The sequence below is a fragment of the Oreochromis aureus genome, linkage group 20, assembly GCF_013358895.1.
Source record: "Oreochromis aureus strain Israel breed Guangdong linkage group 20, ZZ_aureus, whole genome shotgun sequence".
Lineage (NCBI taxonomy): Eukaryota > Metazoa > Chordata > Actinopteri > Cichliformes > Cichlidae > Oreochromis > Oreochromis aureus.
Window position 1 is genome coordinate 9440099 of NC_052961.1, and position 23109 is coordinate 9463207.

Consider the following 23109-nt stretch of genomic DNA (forward strand, 5'->3'; position numbering starts at 1 on the left):
ATTGTATGGCAAGAGTGACAGATGGGTTCAAGGTCAGGGTAGAATTACATCAGGGATGTATCAGGGAAAATGGTTCATGTGTTTAAATACCTCGAGTCAACCATCCAAAACAATGCAGTGCACTGCAGAGGTGAAGAAAAGAGTACAGGTAGGGTGGAGTGGGTGGTTTGTAAGCTGCCAAGCAGGAGGAAAATAGGAAGACCACAGCGGAGAGTCATAGATGTAGTGAAGCAGGACATGCAGAGGTTTGCTGTAACAGAGGAGGATGGCAGGGACATGGTGAGATGGGGGCAGATAAGGTGGTGTCCAGCTCGTACATGGAATAGCCCGAAGAAGAAGCAACTAGGTATGCATGACCCTTGATGTGAGCCCAACTTTATCAGTGTGTGCGTTATTAAAAGTAAATTTGACGCCCTCTGTCTTAAAACCAAGACAATCCTTTTTTCCTTCCAGCTGGCGGCTAACCTCTGCTCCATTTCTACCAGTAGGGGGCGCGGGCGAGCACGTAAAACCGTGCGTGCAACCGCAGATAGATAGAGAACGGGTGACGTCACCACTTCCACAACAACAAGAAGCTGAAAAACAAGGAAGTGGATGATTGTGTGAAGCCGTGACCTGCACTAAGGCCGTGAGAAGATACGCAGAGCTCCGTTTAACCTGATATTCCTCAGTCTCTGGATCATAACACGACAATGAACAACAAAGGTATTTCTCCAGACCTCGTTTAGGTAATTAGTCAGCTGTTCGCTATACGACGCTGACGTGATTAACTAGAGACGAAGAGCTGCCGTTATGGCTTTCCGAAGCGGACTTCACGTTTAGCCACGTACATAACAATAACCCGACGCTTCCTGGGTAACAGTGTGGCTCCCACTCTGAACCAAGACGGCTTTATTGTTAGTAGTGAAGCTGTTTACAGTGAAATCCTACATTTACTGTCACTCTATATTCTTATACCATTAGTGGGCAGGTCACATGTTTTCCAGGCAGCTAATATCTCTGTAGACAGGCACATTTTAAAGGCACAGCTGACGTGACTCTTTCCTTCTCTTTTGTACGACCCATCATACAAATATAATCTGTGTGACTCATTTTAGTAATATTTGTTTTCTTTTGTTGTCAATTTACGTATTATATCCTCACATATTATTTGGCTATTTTATTTGAACACACTCATTTCTTTTGTCCCCAGTTTCGCTGTATCTGCTCATTTTAACTCTTTAGCTTTTTGATGATTATGATTGTAGTTGACTAAACATATGTATCGGCCATCTGTATCGAGGAAATAATATATAATTGTGTAATTTAAGAGGAGAACGATATCGGGGGATAGGAGGATTTCTTTTTTTTCTCTGTCCCGAAAAGTTAAAAAAAAAAAAAATAACAACAACAACAACAACAACGATCAAAGCTAAATAAATAAATAAATTCCAGTCAGCCAGGTTTTTATTTTCCGTGTCTGCGTTTGTATTGGCCTAGAGTTTCACAACAGACGTACATTCAGTATTTTTAATTTGCCTATTATTTCCTTAGTTACACTTTCGGTTTAGAGCAGTAAATATGAAACAAACAAAAAAAAACCAATCCAGTCGCCACATTTGTTAAGTTAAAACGGGAGAATTTGTGCAGTTCTTACATTTAAATATTATTTTGCATATCAGAATTAATTAATTCTCTATTGTTTTACTAATTGGTCACTTGTAGTGCCCCCACCACACACACACACACACACACACACACACAAATATTCGACCAAGGTTAAATCAGAAGGCCTGGGAAATATTTTCTTTTTTAATGGGTTTATTTTTTTTGTAATAGTAATAATAAGACAAATTTTACTTGCAAACCACATCTTTGTGTGTAGTCACCTGTTTTGAGTCAGGAAAGAAACGCTGAGTCTTATTTTTTTTTATATATTCATTTTTCTCCGGTGTACTGTCAGTTGTTATAATCTGCTCCCGAAGAAACAGTTTGTGGGGGTTTTGTTTTGTTTTTTGTGGTTTTCTGTGATTATGAATATGTAACTATTGGGAAAAAAATATTTGAGGAAATTTACATCTTACTAATAGGCTCTCAGAAGCCATCTTCAAGTTCACTGGACAATGGACATTGACCCCATAAGCAACATTGAGTGTGTTGCATTCCTCTATTGTCCACATTTAAACAAAATGACATTTTTATTACAGCACAAAATGTATTAATACCGCTAGGCATGACAGAGGAATGTTTGGTGCCTAAGAGTTTTGTTCTTTCTTAATTATTTCCTTTAATTTAATATCTTTTATTGCAGGTTCATATCCACAGCAGGCTGTGTACCCTCAGCAGAGCACTGCACCTGTATACCCTCCTGCTATGCAAATGTCTCCTCAGGCACCACCTTACACAGATACACCACCTGCATATTCTGAGGTAACCAGTCCGTATTTAAGTCAAATGATGAGCAGAGTTAATACTCGCACTTACAGTTATAAACAAAAGAAAAATCTGTTTTCCGTTCTCTGTGTCTCCAGATCTACCAGCCCAGATATGTGCTTCCACCTCAGGTGCCTGGTCAGGTGCCTCAGATGTCCTCTCCCTATCCTGGTGCTCAGGTGTATATGCACATGCAGCCACATATGTCAGTTGGGCCAGTGGGCCAGAATGTCCCCATGGCTTATTATCCAATGGGAGCCGTCTACCCGCCTGGTTCAACTGTAATGGTGGAGAGCGGCTATGATGCTGGTGCTCGCTTCACAGCCGGCAGCAGTGTTTCCATCCCAGTGAGTGTCCATGCCATGCCAAGAAGGCATATCCACCTTAGATGAGATGCACAATTAAATGAGGAACTCTTTAACTGTGTTTGTGCTTGTTTCTTTCCTTTGCTAGCCCCCACCTCCTGGACACCCCCCTAATGCCGCTCAGCTGGCTGCCATGCAAGGTGCCAATGTTGTAATGACACAGCGCAAGAATAACTTCTTCATGGGTGGATCCAGTGGAGGTTATACCATCTGGTAACAGCAGCTCCTTCTTCATGCCTAAACCATGTCCCCATCCCAGATGATGCCCCAGTTCTTCCCCCATCCCATATGCCTCCCTCTTCAGGCTGCTTGGCCATGCCACAATACTGATATCACCTAACGGAATGTAATATTTTAGAGCCCTTGTGAAAGGTACAGTACTCCACTTCTGACCTAGAGATGAAATGATAAACTCCATTGCCTGAAGAGGAAAAGTGAAAATTGTAATGTTACAGAATCCATTCCATAGTTCTTCATTGGGTCTAACCTCTTTGGTCATTCCAGATCTGACCTCTTTCAGGCATCTTTATTTGTCAACAAGATCTTCTCTTCTTTGATTGAATGGTCACAAATTACACTGAGATGTTCTTGTACTCCTGTAAAAATACTTTAATGAAATATTGAAATATCAGACCCGCATAAATATAGTTTAGCTGCTTTATGGTGAAAGTGAAACGCAGTTACAAAGTTGCAGTAAAAAAGAAAAAAAACCTCCACTTGTCTTTTTTTGAAACTTTTAGTGTAGTTCAATTAATAGGTGTCTAGTAGTTCCATGTAAATACCAGTATGATTATGAGAAATTACATCTCAACTATTAAAAAAAAAAGAAAGAAAAAAAAAGTCAGCATCCTGGATGCTTTTAGCTAGAAATGTCTTGTCTTTTGCACAGTATCCAAAATACCACGGAAAATTTGTTGCACAGTGAACTTTCTGAGAGATTGTTCTATTTAAATCACATGTAAATTAAAGCAAAAAGAATAAAAAATCAAAAGATTTACTGCAATATGAAAGTGGTTTACTGTACCTTGTTGGGCAACTTGTAGATGAACATAGTCAAGTGCCAAAGAGCACTGGGGATAGCCCTAAATTTAAGCAAATTAACTTCAGTAAACTTAAAGGAAAGAAAAATTAAAGTAAATCCAAATAGTAAGACGGATGGGAAGGGGTGGTTGGTGTAACATTTTAGCTTTTTTGTCTCTTGTTTCTATTTCACAGTCGGATACCCAGAGTTTATACACTAAATGTTTTATTGTACAGATTTAAACTACCTTTCATTGTTTCCTTTTCACGCAGTTTATCTTAGATCATCAAGTATTTATTCACCACAGAAAAATGTCACCTTTTGTGATAGCATTCATTTATAGGTAACATTTTCAGCAAAGTTGATGAGACTTATATTTCAGTGTTTCTTTACTTTTCCACATTTAAGTGACTTACGCAAGTAGTTAGGCTAATAAATTTGTTAGTATAACCAATGAGCTGGTTGTACCAAAGATCTGGTCTATAATGCACTTATGTTTGGTTGTGACGTCATATTTGAAATGTCACAATTTAAAAGCAAACTTATCCTTGGACAAGAACTTGTGACACTGTTGGCCATTGGAACCTTTGGTCTGAGGTGACTGCAATTGTTAGTTAATGTGGGTAAACTGCATCTTTGAGTTGCTGCATACTTTTGCACCTTTGCTATGTTCAAGTTAGATTAAAGTACTTTTTTCTGAAATGCACTGCTAAGCAAAACGGAGGAGTTGCAGATAAGGGGCTCTTCTTATTTTTTTTTTCAATTCAGTTTTCATGCTTTTTTTAAGAAAGCTGTGATGTTTTGGGGATTTTTTTTTTTTTTTTTTTTTTTTTTTTGCACTTTTCACATTTTAAAATTCATCCAGTCTAAACAATTTTAAAACTTTTGACATGTCACATTGTTCAGTTGCTTGCACGTGTATGCAAACCTTTTGCAAAGAGGCTAAATGACTGTCGGCATAATGTTTAATTTCCAGGATTTTTTTTATTTTTTTTTATGCTGTTTAAACTAGTTTCCATAGGGTCATTACATATTACATAATCTGGCAAACTGAAAGAAGACTGCTAAACCTAGGCAAGTTGCCTGTATGGATACCATCAGCTAATATTTGTAGACTTGTTCATTTGTGTCAAGCGTCAATGTGTCACTGGGTATCCGACATAGCATATCAAGTTTTAACAGCTGTGGCCGCCAGAAAACAAAAGCTGTTTTCTTGTCAACCAACATTTAGTGATTTCAGTGTTATTTAAGTCAGAAGAATCATCTGTCTGGAAACCTGCATCACTCATCTAATAAACCTCTCCTCCGCAGCTCATACACAAAGCTGCAGCACCAGATGTGACAGTCATCTCCATGTCCATTTATTTACCCGCTCATGCTGTCATTTCATACAGCTTCATTGGAAAAGGAGGCCACAGCTATCAAAACTTAGAAACTGTACAAACGTTATCTTTTTTTTCCCATCTATGCTCGGATTGTTTGTAAAGCAGCATAACGGTGGCTTTGTCCCAGCAATATGAAGTACTGTAATTTACAGCTGACCAGTAGATGCTATGCCAACCACAGCCAGCAAAAGGAGCACTCTTTGTTGAAGGATTATGGACATTTATAGTTCAGGGATTCTCTTTACAATATTTTCTAAAATAGATGTATGTACTAAAGTGATGCGATGGACTTTGGTACACATTCTATCTTTTAAGATTACTAAAGGAGATGAGTGTCACTACAGTTTGCTGAGACATGTCAAAGATGGAATACTTTGAAAAAAGAACTTAGGTGCACTTAACTTTTTTATACTAAACTTAAAATTTAAAATGTAAGTTTAGAATAAAGGTTATTTTGGAAATTTGAAACATGGCGAAGTCTTCCTTTTGTGCATCAGTCACTCCATTTTCTGAATCTAAGCGGGGTATTCCAGATGTTCTTCTCCCCGCAACATTTTTCACTTCATCTTAAGAGATCCCAAGACATTACCAGATCAGGTGAGATGTAGTTTCTCTCTAGTGAATTATGGGTCTCCGGCCAGCTGGACGTACGAGGAAATCCCCGAAAGCAAGGTGCCCAGGAAGCATCCAATTAGGTGTTGTGATCAACTCGCTCCTCTAGTATAAGCTTGGATGTCTGAGGTTCTGATCTTATGTCCAGGACCAGGCACCCTACATAGGATACTTGATTCAGCCATGTGTCCACAACCTCATTCCTTTTACCACCCAGAGCTAATGGCCATAGGCTCAGCTGTCTTCACCATAATGGTATGGTATACTGCCTGCATTACTGCTGATGCTGCACTGATCCACCTGTCCATCTCATGCTCCATTTTACATTACACACGAACAAGATCCCAAAATACTTAAACTCCCAACCAAAATGAAGCAAATCCACTGTTTTCAGTTCATTGTTCTTACAAATGTATGATGCATTACTACATCAGGCCAAGTAATTATTTCTGTACTGACCTATAAGAATGGAAAATATTGCTATTCTGGTTATTGTAAATTAAGGAATATGTCTGTCAAGGGTCTCAATCATCCAGGTTTTCTTAGAAAGAAAAGCGTCTGGACTTTTACATTTCACCTCTCAGACAAGAAAATTCTTCAGTTCTAAGGTCAAATGGTGGAGAGTCCCAGATTTAAGCCCTATGGGAGTGTCCCCCAAGAGGGACATGGACCTCCTGTTGATCCTCCACCTAATCACACAAGACAAGGTGTGAAAACGGGTGTAGGTCACAATCAGCCAAGGTTTTGGGTGAACCCGCAGTGAAACCTAGCCTAGCCCCACCCTATCATGTGATTTCCTGAGGTCAAAAGGCCCAGGATGTGAGTGGGCGTTAAGGCGTCTGGGAAGGGATCTCAAAACTGGATTATAGGTGGCAGACAATTGGTGTCGTAAACCACCGCCTCTGTTAAAAGATGGCCGTTCACAGTGGACATAGATGGCTTGTAAATTAAGGAATTTCTTTCAAGACTAAACAGCATCACAACATATTGGTTTGAGCAGGTTTCACATTACATTGGATGTAGCCAAGTGTACCTATTCAGTCTAATGTGCAGTGTGCTAGTGCATTGTCTGCAATGTAAGATAGGGGGGTAGCAATGCATTAAAACATTCACACACTGTCACACGGTAATAACACTCGTCCAAAAACAAGTTTTATTGACTTCCATGTTTATCATAAATAAGGAAGTAACCAGCAACCATTTCAGGTATACAAAACACAACCAAGAACAAGAAATATTGTGTAGCTGTCCTGTTCTATTAAAAGATAACCATTTTCTTTGACCAGCTTATAATAAAAGAATTGCATAAAAAAGTATTTCTTAAAAGCAAATGAATATGAAAGTAACAGCCCATAATAGCACCAGAAATCATCTTAAACATGGTTAGTTTGGGGAAAGTCTGGTAAATCTAACTGAAATGGCATTACAAATAAAGAGAAATTTAAATGTGGATGATAAATATTACATTCAAGGCGCTCCTTTGATTTGACTGTTTTGCATTTACTGATCATGTAACTATTTTGTGCTTAGCTCTGCTAACCTGTGCACAACTTCAACTTTCACCTCCTTCAGCCAATCAACATTCACCCCCACAGTGGTACTCTTTTCTTTGGTTTCACCTGCATTTTTAAAGAAAAATATCTTCAACAAGGCTTTTTTTTTCTCTGCACAGTGTGCTGCCAGTAACGGGTTTCCCTCAAAACACACACGCAAGAAATAGTTTTCCTTCTTATCACACTTCCACAGATCATTTTCTTACACTCAACTAACTCGCTGTAAGTCTTCCACCAGGTTCATATAAAGTATTCCTTCTTTTCGGGTGCAGGCTTGTTATTGTCCTCTTCATCAGGGTCCTCTCCTGGAGCCAGCTCCCCTGTCGTCCTGTAGTCCCCTCTGTTGTGGTACAGATACCGGCAGAGCACAAAGCCCAAAGCAGCTAGTGTCAGCAGAATGAGGATAACAACAACTGGGGGGGAAAAGGCAGGTTTAGAAGACACTTCGAACTGCAGCAAAAAGAAGAAGAAGAAATAAATCTCAAGATAAAGTGCAAACAGTTACCTGCAATAACTGCAGTGTCTGAAGTTGTGGGAGCAACTGTTGTTAACACTGAGGGAAAGAAAATAAAACATTTAAAAAGAGCTTACCAAGTACTCTGAAAATCAAATGTACAATAGTAAATACCAAAATAAATACAATTCAACAAATTAATGCTACTAAAGGAATAAAAGTACAACAGAAATACACAAAACTTGAAAAAAAAGGATAAACAAATGCTTAAAGAAGTGTTATAAAAAGCTGATAAAAGGCAGCCACACAAAGTCTACAAAAATGTATTTTCAGAAGTGATTTAAGAGAAGTCAAGAGACCCCTAAAGCACCATTAAATATAAATAAATATAAATAAGCAAATATGTAATAAGTTACATCTGCCTTCATTTCTAAGCATTTATAAATCAGTACATTAAACACTATGTAGTCCTTACAAGATCTTTAAAAACAACCTGTGAAGAACAACACATTACATGTTACACCGTGTCAGCATTTAACATAAATTGGGCCAAAATGCAGAAGCAGTATGTGGAAGAACTAATTATATGCCATGCATGATTCATCAGTTTGTGGAACAAACTTTGGCAACAATAAGCTGAAGTAATGATTTTTTGTTTCATTGTCATTATCTCACTTTTGGCACTGTGTTGCTTCAGTTCAGTGTTGGGGGTCTCTTAGGGTCCCACCATAGGCTTTCATTTGGGTCGAGGTCTGGACTTTGACTGGACCACTGCAACACCTTGAATCTTTTCTCTTTCAGCTATTTCTTTTGTAGATTTGCTCCTGTGCTTAGGATTATTGTCCTGTCGCATGGCCCATTTTTGGCCAAACTTTAGCTGTCGGACAGATGGTCTCACACTGGAATACTTTGGTGCCCAGATGCTGTGGCTGCGAAACAAACCCAAATCATCACCCCTCCACCACCGTGCTTTACAGGTGGTATGAGGTGTTTGTGCTGATATACTGTGTTTAGTTTTCACCAAACATGGTGCTCTGCATTACGGTAAACCTTACTCAGCGTGGTCTTGTCTATCTAAAAGGACACCATTTCAAAATGATATGGGGTTTGTTGAGAACTTTGCAAACCTAAGCTGTGCTGCCATGTTTGTTTAAAGAAAAGAGGCTTTCTGCTGGCAAACCTTTCAAAGAAGTCATACTTGTTCAGTCTTTTTCTAATTGTACTTTCATTAACTTTAAGGTGCTAACTGGGGCCTGTAGAATCTGAAATGTTACTCTGGGGTTTTCTGTAGGTTCTCTAATCATTGCACAGTATAAATTTGGTGGGATGTCAACTCCTGAGAAGATTGGCAGCTGTCTTGAATGTTTCCAACTTGTGAATAACCTTTCTCATTGTAGAATAATGACATTCAAATTGTTTGAAAACGGCCTTATAACCCTTCCCTAATTTTCAGGCAGCAATAATTGCTCCATTAAGATCATCGCTAATATCGTTCCTCCTTGGCTTTGTGTTAAGACGCACACACTTGCACACACACCTGAATGCTCCAGACCAGCAAGCTACCAAAACATCTGTGTTTATATATGTGCCTAGACTTGCTGATGATCAGTTAATTAAGCTGCATTGTCTTCATCAATTTTGGAACAGCCAGTAAAGCCATATTGGAGGACCTAAGGTCCAAAACCGTCTAATACAGAGTAAAATCTTCTATGTATTTTGGGACCAATAAGAGACCTATGTTAAAAAGGATCAGTAAAATCCTAAAACCAATTCTAAAGTATACAGAGAGCCAAGGAGATTTTTTTTTCCCTGGGATTTTTTTTTCCCTTTCGGTTTTGAGAGAGTAGATTTTTATTTGAAAGAAGCAGAATTGGACAGCTCTTTTAGTGTGTTGTTTAAAGGTTGGGAGGGAATCAAACTGTGCAATAATTTCACGCTGAAGACATCAAATTAGCAGACAAGGAACCTAGGGCACTTTCAAAATGATTTGTACTACTGAACAGTTCAATTCTTGATTTTGAAGTATTTAGTTGAAGAAAAAAGTCATACAACAAGAGCTAAGTAGACATGCATCACCAGGATATACTTCTACTTTGAGTGAAGGCTGCCATTTGTTATGCTGTGAGTCCAGAAAGAGACAGCCAGTAAAGGAAAACATAAAACAAAAAGCTTTCGAGCATACCCTGAATGGTAGTGGATTTTGCTTCTGTGGGAACTAATTCAACAAGTGCCACATCTGGGGCTGAAAAAAAAATGGGGGAAGAAAAAAAAACCAATATAAACATTATTTATTAAAACAAGAAAAAATATAACTAAAGATCACGATATCAGAACATTTGTTGGTTGTGTCTAAGCAAAGTAAAAACAATCGTAATGGTTCTAAAAGACAAAAATGTACTTACACACTTTATTGCTTTTATATGTGGTGGTAAAGGCTGTTGTCAAATTCTCACTATCTGTATCTGGAAGATAAAAAAAGCATGTTAAAAATGTCACAGCGCTCTATCTTCAGCTCCCAGTCTGCTGAGAGTGGCTTGTGTAACACCACAGCTGCTGGCTGAGGAGGGAATATTCACTGTTGAGACACAGTAATCTGATTATTATTAAGGGCTGGGACTGAAACAAACCTGTCCAACTCCTATTTTTCTGAATAACTGTGATGCAATGGTATTAGTCAGAGCACAGAAAAGAGAAACACATTACTAGTAACTGTAATATAAAAACTCAGAGCTGCAATAATCACAGATTTAACAGAAACAGCAAAAATGCCATCGCTTTGGGCCTTTTTTTTCTTTCTGAGCTTTGCATTGCAGCAAATTTAAATTTTGTGGTTTAAGGATTACTGGGCGGACAAAACAAGACAAGTAAAGATGTCATTTTGGGTTCTATGTTATTACAGACTTTTAGGCAGCTTTAATCAATAAAAGTTTATAGTACTTGTGAGATAGGTCGGTAATAAAAACATAAAACAGACATATATGGATTTCTATATCTTGTAAAAAAAAAAAAAAGTACAAAGAAACTATTACATGCAGCTTTGCTATTTAGATATTTCAATAATATTTTCACATTTAAAGACTTTTTAAATTCCTGTTACACATGGTTTGTTTCAGTCAACAAGTCAAAACTGAACCCAAAGCATTTACAATTTAGTGTGATATAGGACCAGGAAAAGCAAAGCGATCTTGAATTTATTTACTTAAATAATCCGTTTAGAAATTAGCTGCCAACTAACTTTCACTGAAGTGATCGGTTAATCGACCTGAGTGGAAGCTCTACTATGGTCAAGTTGAAATGTTATCCAGCACTCGAGTAAAAGTAGATTGAAACTTTACTTCTCCAAAACGCAACAATATATCAAACTGTCAGAGGACACCTGTAACAAAACAGGAAGAAAGCAATAAAAGTCTATATAGTACAAAAAGAAAAAAAGAAAGAGCTTACAATTCATGGTTGGTTATTGTTCTCACCGGTTATACCTGAAAGAAAAACACAAACTGTAAAAACAGACAAAGAGCTCATGGTGATTTCCGCTCACAGCTTTTCCAACATGTTGATTTGAATCTGTCACACATGTTTTCTCAAACCGGTCAACACCTCGTTCCTCGGCTTTGTTACCAACGCGTTTCGCAGCCCAGCTGTCTTTTTTCATCACAGTCAACCATCTGACTTTTTTTTTTTTCTTAAGGAACCCTCAACTGAAAATGTACTTGTTTGGTACAAATCAACCTAAAGCCGGGGGCAAAAACCTAGGAGTGAGTAACACACTTCCAGAAGAAGTTTTTACACTTCTCAAACTCGAGCTGATCAATCCGGCATTGTTCATCGCAGCTGTTGAGTGAGCTTACCTGTCTGGGCGCAGCGCAGCGGAGGAGCGCGTCACAAAACCGGACAAATTCACTGAGTTTCCCCCCCTCCTGGGAGAGCTTTTATGGTGGAGAAAACTAACGCCCACTGCCTTTTTCTAAGTCTGATAATCTAACCGGCGTGCGGCTCTGGTAAAGTGTCTGAATCTGCGTCTGTTGAATACAGTTAACTAGTCACAGCTTTTCTTCCAGCACTCGTGAGTCATAAAGCACACGCGCTCAGTTTCCGCCTCCCCTCCCTTTCCTCCATGTCAAAGATCGTCTCTCAACAAGATGTATCACTCCCACCGCGAACCCTTCTGTTTTAACATACCCACCTTTATTAAGGGTAAACTGATGGTAATGATGACTAATTACTATAGTTTAATAATAATTACGTATGCAATGGGTTACATATGTCATTAGTTATGAATTATATACAGCATAGTTTTGTGTATGGTGTCACAGATGACAAAATATTTGGTTTAGTGTAAGTCTCGGAGGTAGGTGCCGTTGACTCGCGGTATTTCGACGTAAACCACAATCCTTTGCTAACCCAACCAAAGAGTAAGTGAAAACAGAGTAAACAGTGAGTAGGACAGGACACAAACCAGCTCTCCAGGTTTACGTGTTTGATTTGCAGCTTCAGTCGCCTCCCCACCTGCCTACTTCACACTCCTTGCAAACAAGATTTATGAGCATTAGTTTCAACTTAACAGCTAGCCACTCCTGTAATGTTCATGGCTGCATTATGGTATTTATTAATCATTTACAAAGACTTTATAACTTTATATGGCACACTATGACATTATCAAGTGTTTTAACTTTGCAGGCAGTGTTCTAGTACATAGCCAACAATCAGAAAATAACTAATAGGTGAAATTATCAATGTCTAGAAATCTATGTAATACAGAATCCTAGTTATGTCTGGGGTTCTTTATTACATAGGTGTAGGTGTATCTCCTTAAAGTTATTTTATTTAACATTACGCATAAATATGGGGGACTGAGTCATGACAGATTATTTAAATATGTGACAAAGTTCACATTGTCTGCACATACAACAGGAACAATCTTGAGCCGAAATAGCCAGATTGAAAAACTCTGTAGATGTAGTTGCGCTTGGTAAGCATTCTTACACGTAAGCATTCATTTGTCATGTGTAACGGTCACCAGTAAAATCCAGTAAGTAAGTTAGTAGCTGTCTGACTGAAAACAAAACTGCTTGTCGTTCCACATCAAGAAGTGAGACACACACTGGGCTCAGATGACCACAAGAAATTTCAGGAAGCTGTCCTTTCATGTTGTTTCGTTGTAAAAAAAACAAACAAAAAAACATAAGCTAAAACGTGTGTATATATAATCAAACCTTTCCAATACTGTCTAATCAATTATGTTTTTTTCCCAGATAATTTGTCATTACAGTCAAATCATTAAGCAAGCAATGTTGTATACATCTGATGAGTACTGAGTGAGCGCTCACCATTTTTCACCCCATCATCTTAAACATCTACTAGCAGAGCGACAAAATGGTGACATTACCCAGTTTTTACTGCTGTTTACACAATGTTCTTATGTCCTGTGCACACATACATCGAATGACCAAAGAATTAAGAAGTCAGAAATTCAGCTTTAGTATAAACAAGATTTGAACTATGTTTATTTTTCAGAATTACAAAGTTTGTCCTCACACTGCAGGCATAATTAATGAAATCTAATCAAAAACAAATAAAAAGAAATAATAAAACAGGCTAAAAGACTAAAATGATTAAAACGCCTCCTCGTTGGTTCTAAAATAAGAGTGGAGTGGCATTCTCTTCACGTTTACACAGAGACAGAAACATATCATATCTGGGTAGATTAACCATTCTGTGGTCAGTATCTTTTTAGCAGTGTAAACCTATGTAGAGCTTCTGTCTTTGCTAGCATTAGTTGTATAAATCCCTCATTTTAAAATGTATTTGCTTTAATAATGCAGTGAGTGAGTTTATGAAAATATAGCTTTTCCCAAAGACACCAATATGTATGCAAAGTTGATTTCCTTAAAAGATAAATAAGAAAACTAACAGCAACAGTTCGTCAGTCATGAAATCACAGTTGAACTTGTCAGTTGCGACTGTCTCCCTGTCTTTTTTTTCTTTCTTCTGCAGCTGTTGACTTCAGCCAGTTCGGCATTGTTTGGTTCTGGCATTCAAAGGTTGATGACAAAGTGAGTCAAACGAAGAAACACAGACAAAGAAAGAAGAGAAATAATAATATGGCATTTTGTAGAAGAAAATGAAACACACAAACCTTTTGTTTTATAATGAAAACTTTAAACCGTTGTGTTTTTTGAGTTCGAGGATATCTCTTTCTCTGCAGGGACGTCCTACATAGCACACCCAAAAAAAGAGAGTTATGACACAATATGCATAAAAAAAAAGGACAGCTGCACCACATGTGTGCTACTCGAGTGACAAACCTTCTGAGGAATGCTCAGATCCTTGGCGTCAGAATTCAAGCCAGAAGCGTCACCATTCTCCAGTCTGTTCAGTTTTGGAGTTTCAAGGGTTACCGGGCTGTCATCCATCTCTTCAATGTGCAGTGGGCCATTGTCTGCTGCAGACAGCTGGAGCTCCAAGCTATCTGATTCATGGGAGTTATTTTGTTCAGAGCTGCTTGCACTTGGTAGATCTTTTTTTCCATCTCCTTTATTTTCCGATTCTACAGGCGGCTTAGGCTCTTCTTCTTTCACTGCCTTTTCTCCTTCAACTTGATTGTTGTTGTCTCCCGACTTCAGCTCACTTCCTGATGCACTCTCTCCAGCATCTTCCTGTGCAGAAGGGCTGTGGACTTCACTTTGGTACGACCCTATATCCAGTTCCCTGGACTCGACTAAAGACCCTCTAAGCATGCTGCCTTCTCTGGACAAGCTGCTGTGTCGAGGTTTTTCTGGGGATCTGAAACTAAACCGCTGGCTCGTTCTAGGACTGAAGCTCCTGTGAACCTCAGAAAAGCTGGCTTTCCAAGCCTTTGGAGAGATCAGACTTCGTCTTTTCAGTGAGCCGTACCTGGAATATATAGTTTGAGAGAGGGAGTGAGATAGAGAAAGATCAAATCATGGAGATAAGAATTATGTTCAGTACTGTGGAGTATTGCCAGAATATGGTGGAACAATTCACAAATGAATAAAGCTTTATAACAACAGTGCATTTAGCCATAAAGCACAATTAAATGCTTTCTGAATCTGCAAAAGTAATAATTAAAAGAAAATGCTGCTTGTATTATTACTCTAGGAGAAGGCACAGATGCAACTATGGCGGGTAATTTCCACATTTTTCTGAAACTGTAATGAGAAATTAAAAATGTTTTTCATTTGGAAATTGCCTTCAAGCTTTAAAGTTAAGAATTAAAAAAAACTCTCACCGGGACAATCCCTTTAGAGCAAATGCTTTGTCTGGATGCTGAGCCTGCAGCTCCTTTATCACACTTTGTAGATCTTGATTGAGCTAAAATAGAAGATGGATGGTTAAAAAAAACAACAAACAAAAAAATCGAAACAATCAACATTGGGTCACACATAAGAGAGCAAACATACCGTACTCATTTCCTTGTAGAAGATGTCTCGTAAATTTGACACAGCTGAGAAGACAGCTACATAGCATCCAATACGACTAAAGGAGACAAACATTGACAAGTAATGTGTTTAAAAAACGATAAATTGTTGCAAATTCAGTTAATATTTGAATAATATCCAATACTGAATCATATTCATATTCATTCTGACAGAATAAATATATACTGTCAGACCTGTCAAAGAGAACTGGGAGCTCCTCTTTCAGATCATTATTGATCCCCTCATAGATAACTCTGGCAGTATTCATCTCTTCGTTTGCCTGCAGAATGAAAAGGAAAGACCATTTCAATGCATATGTTTCAACAAATTAGGGTTGATTACAAAGAGATATTGATGTTATTCTAATTACCTTGCTTATCTTGATATCATCCCTCTTTTTTGCAGTCTGCAGTGCCTCTAGCTGGTGAAGGGAGGAGTCGTAGTCAACCAGCTTTCTTCCCCTCTTGGCAATTTTGTCCTATAGTTTTTACAATGGAGCAAAACAGAGTCATACATATTGTCTATGTATATGTATGTGAATTATAGTACATGTTTGTCTTAACTTGGTTTTGTGCATTTGCTCTCAGGCACTTTGCCTGTCTGCATATTAACTTATGTTTGCTTGCATACTTGTTTGCCTTACCCTGACATCAGGGAATTGGCTCACGTAGGACTCCATGGTGCGCACGGCCTGGTCTAATAGCTTCACCTCGTAGTCATTCCACAGGAGGTCCTCCCCCTGCATCACAAGTACAGCATAAATATTGCATTAATTATGCATAACAAGGGGGAAAATGTGGGGTCTTGTTTGCCTGGCAATGCATGCATTTCGCTGTTTTTGCACTTGTGGAATTAAAATTTGCTGCGATGGGTCTTTTTTTTAGTACCACTGACCTCAACAATGGCTCCTAAATCTTCCTCTCCAGCCCAGTCAGATTCATAAACATCAAACAGAGACTGGGAAAGGCGTCTTGAAGCTTCACGCATGTCTGTATAAAGCAGAATCGACTATTTGAGACCTGCAGAGGGCACAAATCCACAATTCTACAGCATCTTCAAACAAAGACTATTTTCACCTCTAACTGCATTAACGTAGACCCTCAAGTCCTTGTATATTCGGTTCCCATCAGTCTGCAAATAAAGCATAAGTATACACATGATTATCTTGCTTACCTTTATTAACTTTTATGATGTTTGATTCACGCTTATACTCAATAACCCTGTGTTTGCATATACTGCAAAATGTTCAAAGTCTTTTTCAATTTTTTTTTTTCAACACCCATAATAAAAACAATACTGGGGGATGATTACCTGCTGGTCATTAAAGTTTTGAAGACAATGTTCAAAATGGTCATCTCTGGTCTCCATTGACTTTCCCAGCCTTTGCATTACCTGCACAGAAAGCACAGAAAAAAGCTAAATCTCAAAGAAACAGCAATTAAATGGCAATAAATTTCTCTTTCTTGCCATAGGGGAAACAGGAACTTGCAGACTATGTACCTTTTCTTTGCCTCTGCTCAGCTGTCTTTGGACTTTTTTAGCAAAGTCACCAGAATTGCCTCTCGGACTTGTCTTGTCTGCCATATTTTGTCTTGTCTGTGTTTATTCCTAAGAGGAAAAAGAGAAAAAATATATATCACAACACTGTCCTGCAACATCACAATTACTACGTGTACTTCTGCAGAATGTCTGGTTCAAATATATTTTGCCTGAGAGCATTGTTAACTTTGTGGCTGTTATATCACAGTATTAATTTCAATTTGTTGCTCCTTCCATACAAATTAAATGCAATTGAAGTGATTACAAGTGATGGAAACACACAAGACGAAAATCACAGGTTGGAAAATTAATGCACACCAATATACTAGTAATATAAGAGAATAAAATAGTTAAAACCAAGTTTAAAATGTGCATAACTACAGTTAATAGAATGATACAGGATACATTTAATTCCTAGCAGTATTTGTAGGCAACACACACTGATGACACTTGCATTAGTAACCAGAAACCAACAGACTAAATGTGGAACAAAGACACAATATTCTATATTGTGTGGGAAAATTAGTTATACATTCATCCTTTATCTTCTTTTTTTGTCACGAAAACAGCTGAAGTACTGTTATTCGGCACTTGACTTCACTGTGGAAAGGTAGACCCAAGAATATTGTGGACGTTTCTGAAAATGTAGGAGGCAGAGTTGCCTCTAAAGGGACGGCAAAGGATGGCAATGACACCCTGTAAAGCGTGATTGCCCCACACCTACCAAACCCACTGGACGAGAAAACTCTTAAAGGCGCGTTTTAGATTCTGTGAGTTTACCTCCCTGGAGAAACTACACTACAATGCACCAAACATTTCTGGTGGATATGAATTACTACTGTGTCTGGAACAAAAAAATAACCTCACAACACTGCTGAGTGAGAACATTGATAGAGAGAGGTTTGGATTGTAACTTAGCGCATTTACTTGAGTACTTTAAGTCCAGTTTTTCAATATTTCTATGCTATTTCTATACTTTGTACTCCATACCATTTATTTTACATGTATTTTTTGTTATTTGGGATTACTCCTTAAAATTACTGTATGTGCAAGTCTGATGAATAATGTGCCTCCGCAATTTTTTGTTTTAACAAATCGTTGACCACGTGCCTTTTTATCGGAATTTGAATAACTACAAATGCAAATATTTTTGAAATCTGTCAAAAATTATTATTTAAATAACACTTTTATTAAAGAACTTTCACATAATAGTAGTCTAACCATTAAAGAAGCATTAAAAAGGATTTTGGTAAATACCAATACTGTTAGTTTAGGTCAAGTAGATGCAAGTAAATTACTGTGACATTAACCTTACATTGGGTGGTGGAATAAATTTGTTAAGCACTGTAAATCAACCTGAAACTAAGTTGCAGGACCCTTGCTGCATTGGCAGGAGGCACATATAAATAAAGCTATTGCATATAAGTGTGGCGGCAGGGTGTGGTTCTGGTTTTGGCTCAGCTGTGGGGGGAGAGGTAAAGCAGGAGGTTCAAGGTTCATTGCAGTGGAGAGGCTGAGTGGGATAGCTGTTGCACATGGACTAATAAGTCTTTCCTACTTATGCAGCAGCATGCTGGCACCAACACAGGATGGAAGCACAGACAATAGCTGGAAACCAACTGAGAAATCTAACCCTGAGTACACATGGCATTGCAGGGTTGACACAATGTGCACGACTGGAAAAAACACAGTGCTAAAGTGTGAACAGTTTTTGCAAATAAACAATAGTGGCCAACATAAAGCTGAGTCTGTGTGTCAGCAGACAGAGCACCAAGTCATTAAAATAATCTCCAGCAGCAGCATTTAAGTCACATACACATTAATGTATCACAGTTTCCAAGATATAATGTTTAAATTCTTTGTGACAGTAAATACCAATAACAGCTCAAGCTGATTTAATGTTGGTGAAAATTGTGTCAAGGTCACAAGCAATGTGAAAATGAGTAAAAACTTTTAAAATCTCTTCAAACTTCACAACAATATACTAGGCCTTGGGGACATGAGTACCTAGGTTAGTATTTTACCTTGACCTTCATTGTTAGCACTTAAGGTCAAACTTGACCTTGAAAAATAATTTCAAGGAAATGTATTGAATATGAAAGGGCATGGAGAGAATACAACGCACTTTGCATTTTTCTAGTCTGACACCCTGCGTCGTCACAAGTTGACATCATCGTATTGTAAAACTCCACGTTTTAGTGTTTAGTGTTGCCCTTGGGGGGAAGTTGGGCTCTCTGAGGACTTTTCTGGGCCTTTTGAAAAAATCCTGGAAACGCCCCTGATTCCACTGAGGGATTATGGAAGGCCTCAAGTGACAAAATGAATTAAATAAATGCATTTAATTCATAATAAATGCATCATTATTAATTGAAATCAGAAATAGTTAAATAACTTATTAAATGTTATTAACTTATTGTATATAACTAATTAATTATTTCAAATTTAATCAATTATTTAGTAATGCATTTAGTTAACTCGTTTGGCACTCGGAGTCTTCCATAAGGCACAGCAGCTTATGGAACTTGCTTACATCACTTCTTAGAACGACAATGCCCAGAGATCCCTGCGGCAACCCACTTCCAGCAGTGTGATATTGGTGAACTTTCGCCTACCCGGAGTGTTTTTATTACTTTTGGCGTAGGAGGAGTGGTCTTATGACAGAGTCGCGGATTCCCTTGCTACTCGCCGAGCTGCAGGACATGATCATGGGGAGCGTTCTGGCCAAATGTGCCATCACCGACCTGGGCATCCAGTGGGCTGGCTGGGCTCTGGCTGCGGCTTTCAAAACCGAGAAGTTTTATGACTTGGCAGGTAATCTGAAACCCCGTTTCCTTAACAGTAATTTACGACCCTGCATTAACTGCTTATGCGGCTTTGCTTGTCTGTCAGTGAACTGCAACTAAAAAGTGCTCGAACTCGACTCGACTGAAAGCGAAATACATCTAAAGGGGGAACAGTCGATATATCTGATCCGTGTAGACTGATTTAATTTGTAAAAGCGTGCTTTGCACTTAAAAAAAAAAAAAAGACTGATCATTACAAAATCTGCATTATCTAAAACAGCTTTGTTGTGAAACAGCGCGGAAGGAGCTCCTCCTTCGGCTTAACAGGCGCATGTGTTAGCAGGGGCGTACACAACTATCCTGGGTTGAATCAAAAAGGGCGCTTTTTAAGGGCCCCCATTAAAAAATTTATAATTAGTTTTAATCATGCAGTGGTTAAAAGACAAAGAGCGGGAGAGAGAGAGAAAGCTTAACAGTATTTCATATGGCTGTAGGGGGATATTAGGTATTAGTTATTATTTTTAATCATTTTTGCATTTTGTTACTGCACTCCACAGCTGCCAGAATTACCGAATGAGTCAGTAAGCCAGTTTGCAGCAAATTTCACTGCACTTATTCTGATAATTGAATAGCTTTTAATTTGTATTTCTACATATAGTTACCTAATTTTAGCTTTATTCATCTTATTTGAAAGAAAACTGAATGTTATTGGGTTTTGTGCAGGTTAATACAGCATCATGTAGCCCATATTATTATCAATACCTCACATTACAAACTTTTTAACTGAGAAAATAACTAAGATGTACAAATTATTAAAAATAAATGTTAGTTAGTTAGTTAGTTGCAGCGCTGGTGTGACTTTGAATCTGCCTGTGATATCTATTCAAAAAAACGTAAGCTCACAATAAATAAGGAAGTAGAGAAATGAACATAGTCTGCCTAAAGTTAGTACTCAATCATTTGTCACATATAGACTGACGTTGCTTACCTGTCCACGCCAGTGACTGAATTAGAAAAAAGAAATCCCAAATTAATCACCTTGACACTTCTCTTTTACTCGTCTTCTTCTGGTTTTCCAACTCCGCGCTGTTCTCCTGTATATTTGTACCCTTGAACTTTGGAACCAATTGTCTGCAGTATCCTGAGTAAAAGATTTATCGGACACACCTTAGTCTGCAACAAGTACAGCCACCAGCCGTGCCCACTTTCAAACCACCCTCACTCTACAACTCTGTCTCTCTATATATTTTTCCAGGCTCTGGCACATTTATACTACTTGCACACCTGAGTCGTATCTGGGGAGGGGCCAGTCATACTCGGCAGAAGGTGCAGACAGGGTTGGTAACAGCATGGGGACTCAGGTAAGGCAGTCAGTATTGATGCCAAGTGCCAAACACCTCTTGACCGCTCTGCTACGCTAGAAAACTAAACAGAGATATGAGCAGCTTATGTTTTTTTTATCTGAGTTTTGTGTAATTTTAGTCCTAGAGGGTCATTGGTGAGGTCAGAGGAACTAATGCATGTGAGACTTTAAAGTCAGGTAACTCGAGTTAATGAATAATGGCTTGGTTAATGTGAAAGGACTTTAAGTATGTTTTTTTTGCAGGCTGGGGACATTCCTCTTCATGCGGATCTTGAAGGACGGTCACGATCGCAGGTTTAACAATGTTAGAGACAGCCCTGGGACATTCTTTGTGTATTGGACTGTTCAAGGTACTTGGAAGTAATGTAAACACCTCTTTCTTGTTACCAGAGTCCTTGACCAACAGCACCCAAGTGAAGGGAGACTTTGCCCAAATAAATCACTGTCTAGTTTGTGGCTCTTTATATGTATTTATTCTAGGCAAGAGCTGTTGGTTACAGTTACATTTATTTCATGGAAGGATTAAGGTTATGCTGTTTGAAAATCATACATTTTTCCTCCATTCTTTCAGCTGTGTGGGTATTTATGACCCTCCTGCCCACCCTCATGCTGAACAGTGAGAAGCGAAATGTGCCTCTGGGAACGAGGGACTACATTGGCTGGACCATTTGGGGCCTTGGCTTTGCTACAGAAGCTATTGCTGACCAGCAGAAATGGGTTTTCAAGCGTGACCCAGATAATGCTGTAAGTTAGGACAACCCTAAACTGTATTAATGTCTCACTCACCGAGTGTTGTAACTGTACTGTCCAATTTACTTTCTCACCTCCAGGGAAAGTTCATCCAGAGTGGACTCTGGGCTTACAGTAGACATCCTAACTACTTTGGAGAAATCCTGCAGTGGTCAGGTCTCTGGCTCTCAGCCTCCTCAGCGATGCAGGGTTCCCAGTATCTCAGCGTGGTCTCCCCTCTATTCGTCTGGTTCCTGCTACGTTATGTCAGCGGTATCCCCATCTTAGAAAAGCAGGCCATGAGGAAGTGGGGATCTGACCCAGCCTTCCAGAACTATGTGAAGAATACCCCCCTTCTGTGGCCACTCCCTAAATTTTGATGTCACTTTTACAATGTTTGAACACCGAACAGCAGTTACCTCTCACAAAGAAGCTACGCATGTTCAAGTCACTGAAAATGAGTGAGGTTTTTGTAATTTACTTTTGGTGTCTGCAATTTTTAAATGTAAATTTGTCACATACACCATTTACATAAAAGTCATGTTAAATATTTTGTGGAGGCTTTGATCAATATCTGAATATATGCATTTTTGTTGAGCATAAAGTCACCTCTGCTTTTATACCCAATGTTTCTACACTTGTGAGTGCAGGTTATAATTTTGAGATATTCAGGAGTTATAGGCATTAAGAGTCAAACATGTTAATGGGCATCAAAGTGGAAATACCATCAGTCATCAGAGGAGGTATACCCCTTCAGTTACAATCCTGTTCCTAAAGAATTTCATTCAAACCTCTCACTGTGTACAAAGCAAGATGGTTGTTTTGTATTGTCATTATTTTTTAGTATTTTTAATTCTATATTTGACAGCACAGTTTAAAGGGTGGACGGGAGTGCATCCAATTATATTATATGAATCCAAGCCCTTGTAATGGCCTTTGGCACAACCTGGTGAGCTATAACTGAATGCTATTTATAGCATTCATGACATAAACATGGTAAATTGACTGGTTGATATAATACCTGTAGTAGAAGGTGTTATCTTTGCACACATGGATGTAACTAGGTTCCATATCTTGCTTTACATTGCTCTACTGGGGGCACCAAGAAACTAATCCACCAACTTTCCAAGTGGTAGACAATCTGCTCTACCAACTGTGTCACAGCTGATAGAAACATCCATATTTTTCTTGAGGTTTCTCATAGGCCTTAAAATCCAAATATGTAGTCCTCACTAGGGCTGCCACAAACGATTATTTTGATAGTCGACTAGTCACTGATTATTTTTGCGATTAGTCGACTAATCAGATCATGCATCCATTGGATGTAAAACGTACAGCTTATTTCACCAGCATGCATCTGCTCTTAAATAACTATCATTAGCTTACAGCTTTAAGTGTTTAAGGTATGTGCTAACTAAAATTAAAGACAAGATGATAGTTTATTAAATTTTAAT

General features: G+C 38.5%; 3 protein-coding genes across 4 annotated transcripts; 2 read left to right on the forward strand and 1 right to left on the reverse strand.

The window, feature by feature from the left end:
- Positions 1–536: 536 nt before the first annotated feature.
- Positions 537–5651, forward strand: dazap2 (DAZ associated protein 2). Its single transcript, XM_031741987.2, has 4 exons — positions 537–705; positions 2291–2409; positions 2511–2759; positions 2866–5651. Exons 1-4 carry the CDS (start codon positions 693–695, stop codon positions 2992–2994), a joined length of 510 nt encoding a protein of 169 aa, XP_031597847.1. The 5' UTR covers positions 537–692; the 3' UTR covers positions 2995–5651.
- Positions 5652–6925: 1274 nt separating this feature from the next.
- Positions 6926–20811, reverse strand: bin2a (bridging integrator 2a). 2 transcript variants are annotated; one of them, XM_031742032.2, is made up of 18 exons: positions 20602–20811; positions 16742–16849; positions 16553–16633; positions 16318–16372; positions 16136–16230; positions 15885–15980; positions 15612–15719; positions 15436–15521; positions 15224–15299; positions 15052–15134; positions 14108–14696; positions 13939–14014; positions 11651–13830; positions 11247–11281; positions 10205–10264; positions 9985–10044; positions 7854–7901; positions 6926–7761 (listed from the first exon to the last, which is right to left on the reverse strand). In XM_031742032.2, exons 2-12 carry the CDS (start codon positions 16823–16825, stop codon positions 13961–13963), a joined length of 1407 nt encoding a protein of 468 aa, XP_031597892.1. In that variant the 5' UTR covers positions 16826–16849; positions 20602–20811; the 3' UTR covers positions 6926–7761; positions 7854–7901; positions 9985–10044; positions 10205–10264; positions 11247–11281; positions 11651–13830; positions 13939–13960. The 2 variants fall into 2 exon arrangements, with proteins under 2 accessions (XP_031597892.1, XP_039460409.1); XM_039604475.1 differs by having other exon boundaries at positions 20552–20811.
- Positions 19313–22208, forward strand: si:ch211-210c8.6. Its single transcript, XM_031742031.2, has 5 exons — positions 19313–19591; positions 20819–20924; positions 21170–21276; positions 21498–21670; positions 21757–22208. Exons 1-5 carry the CDS (start codon positions 19435–19437, stop codon positions 22033–22035), a joined length of 822 nt encoding a protein of 273 aa, XP_031597891.1. The 5' UTR covers positions 19313–19434; the 3' UTR covers positions 22036–22208.
- Positions 22209–23109: the final 901 nt, after the last annotated feature.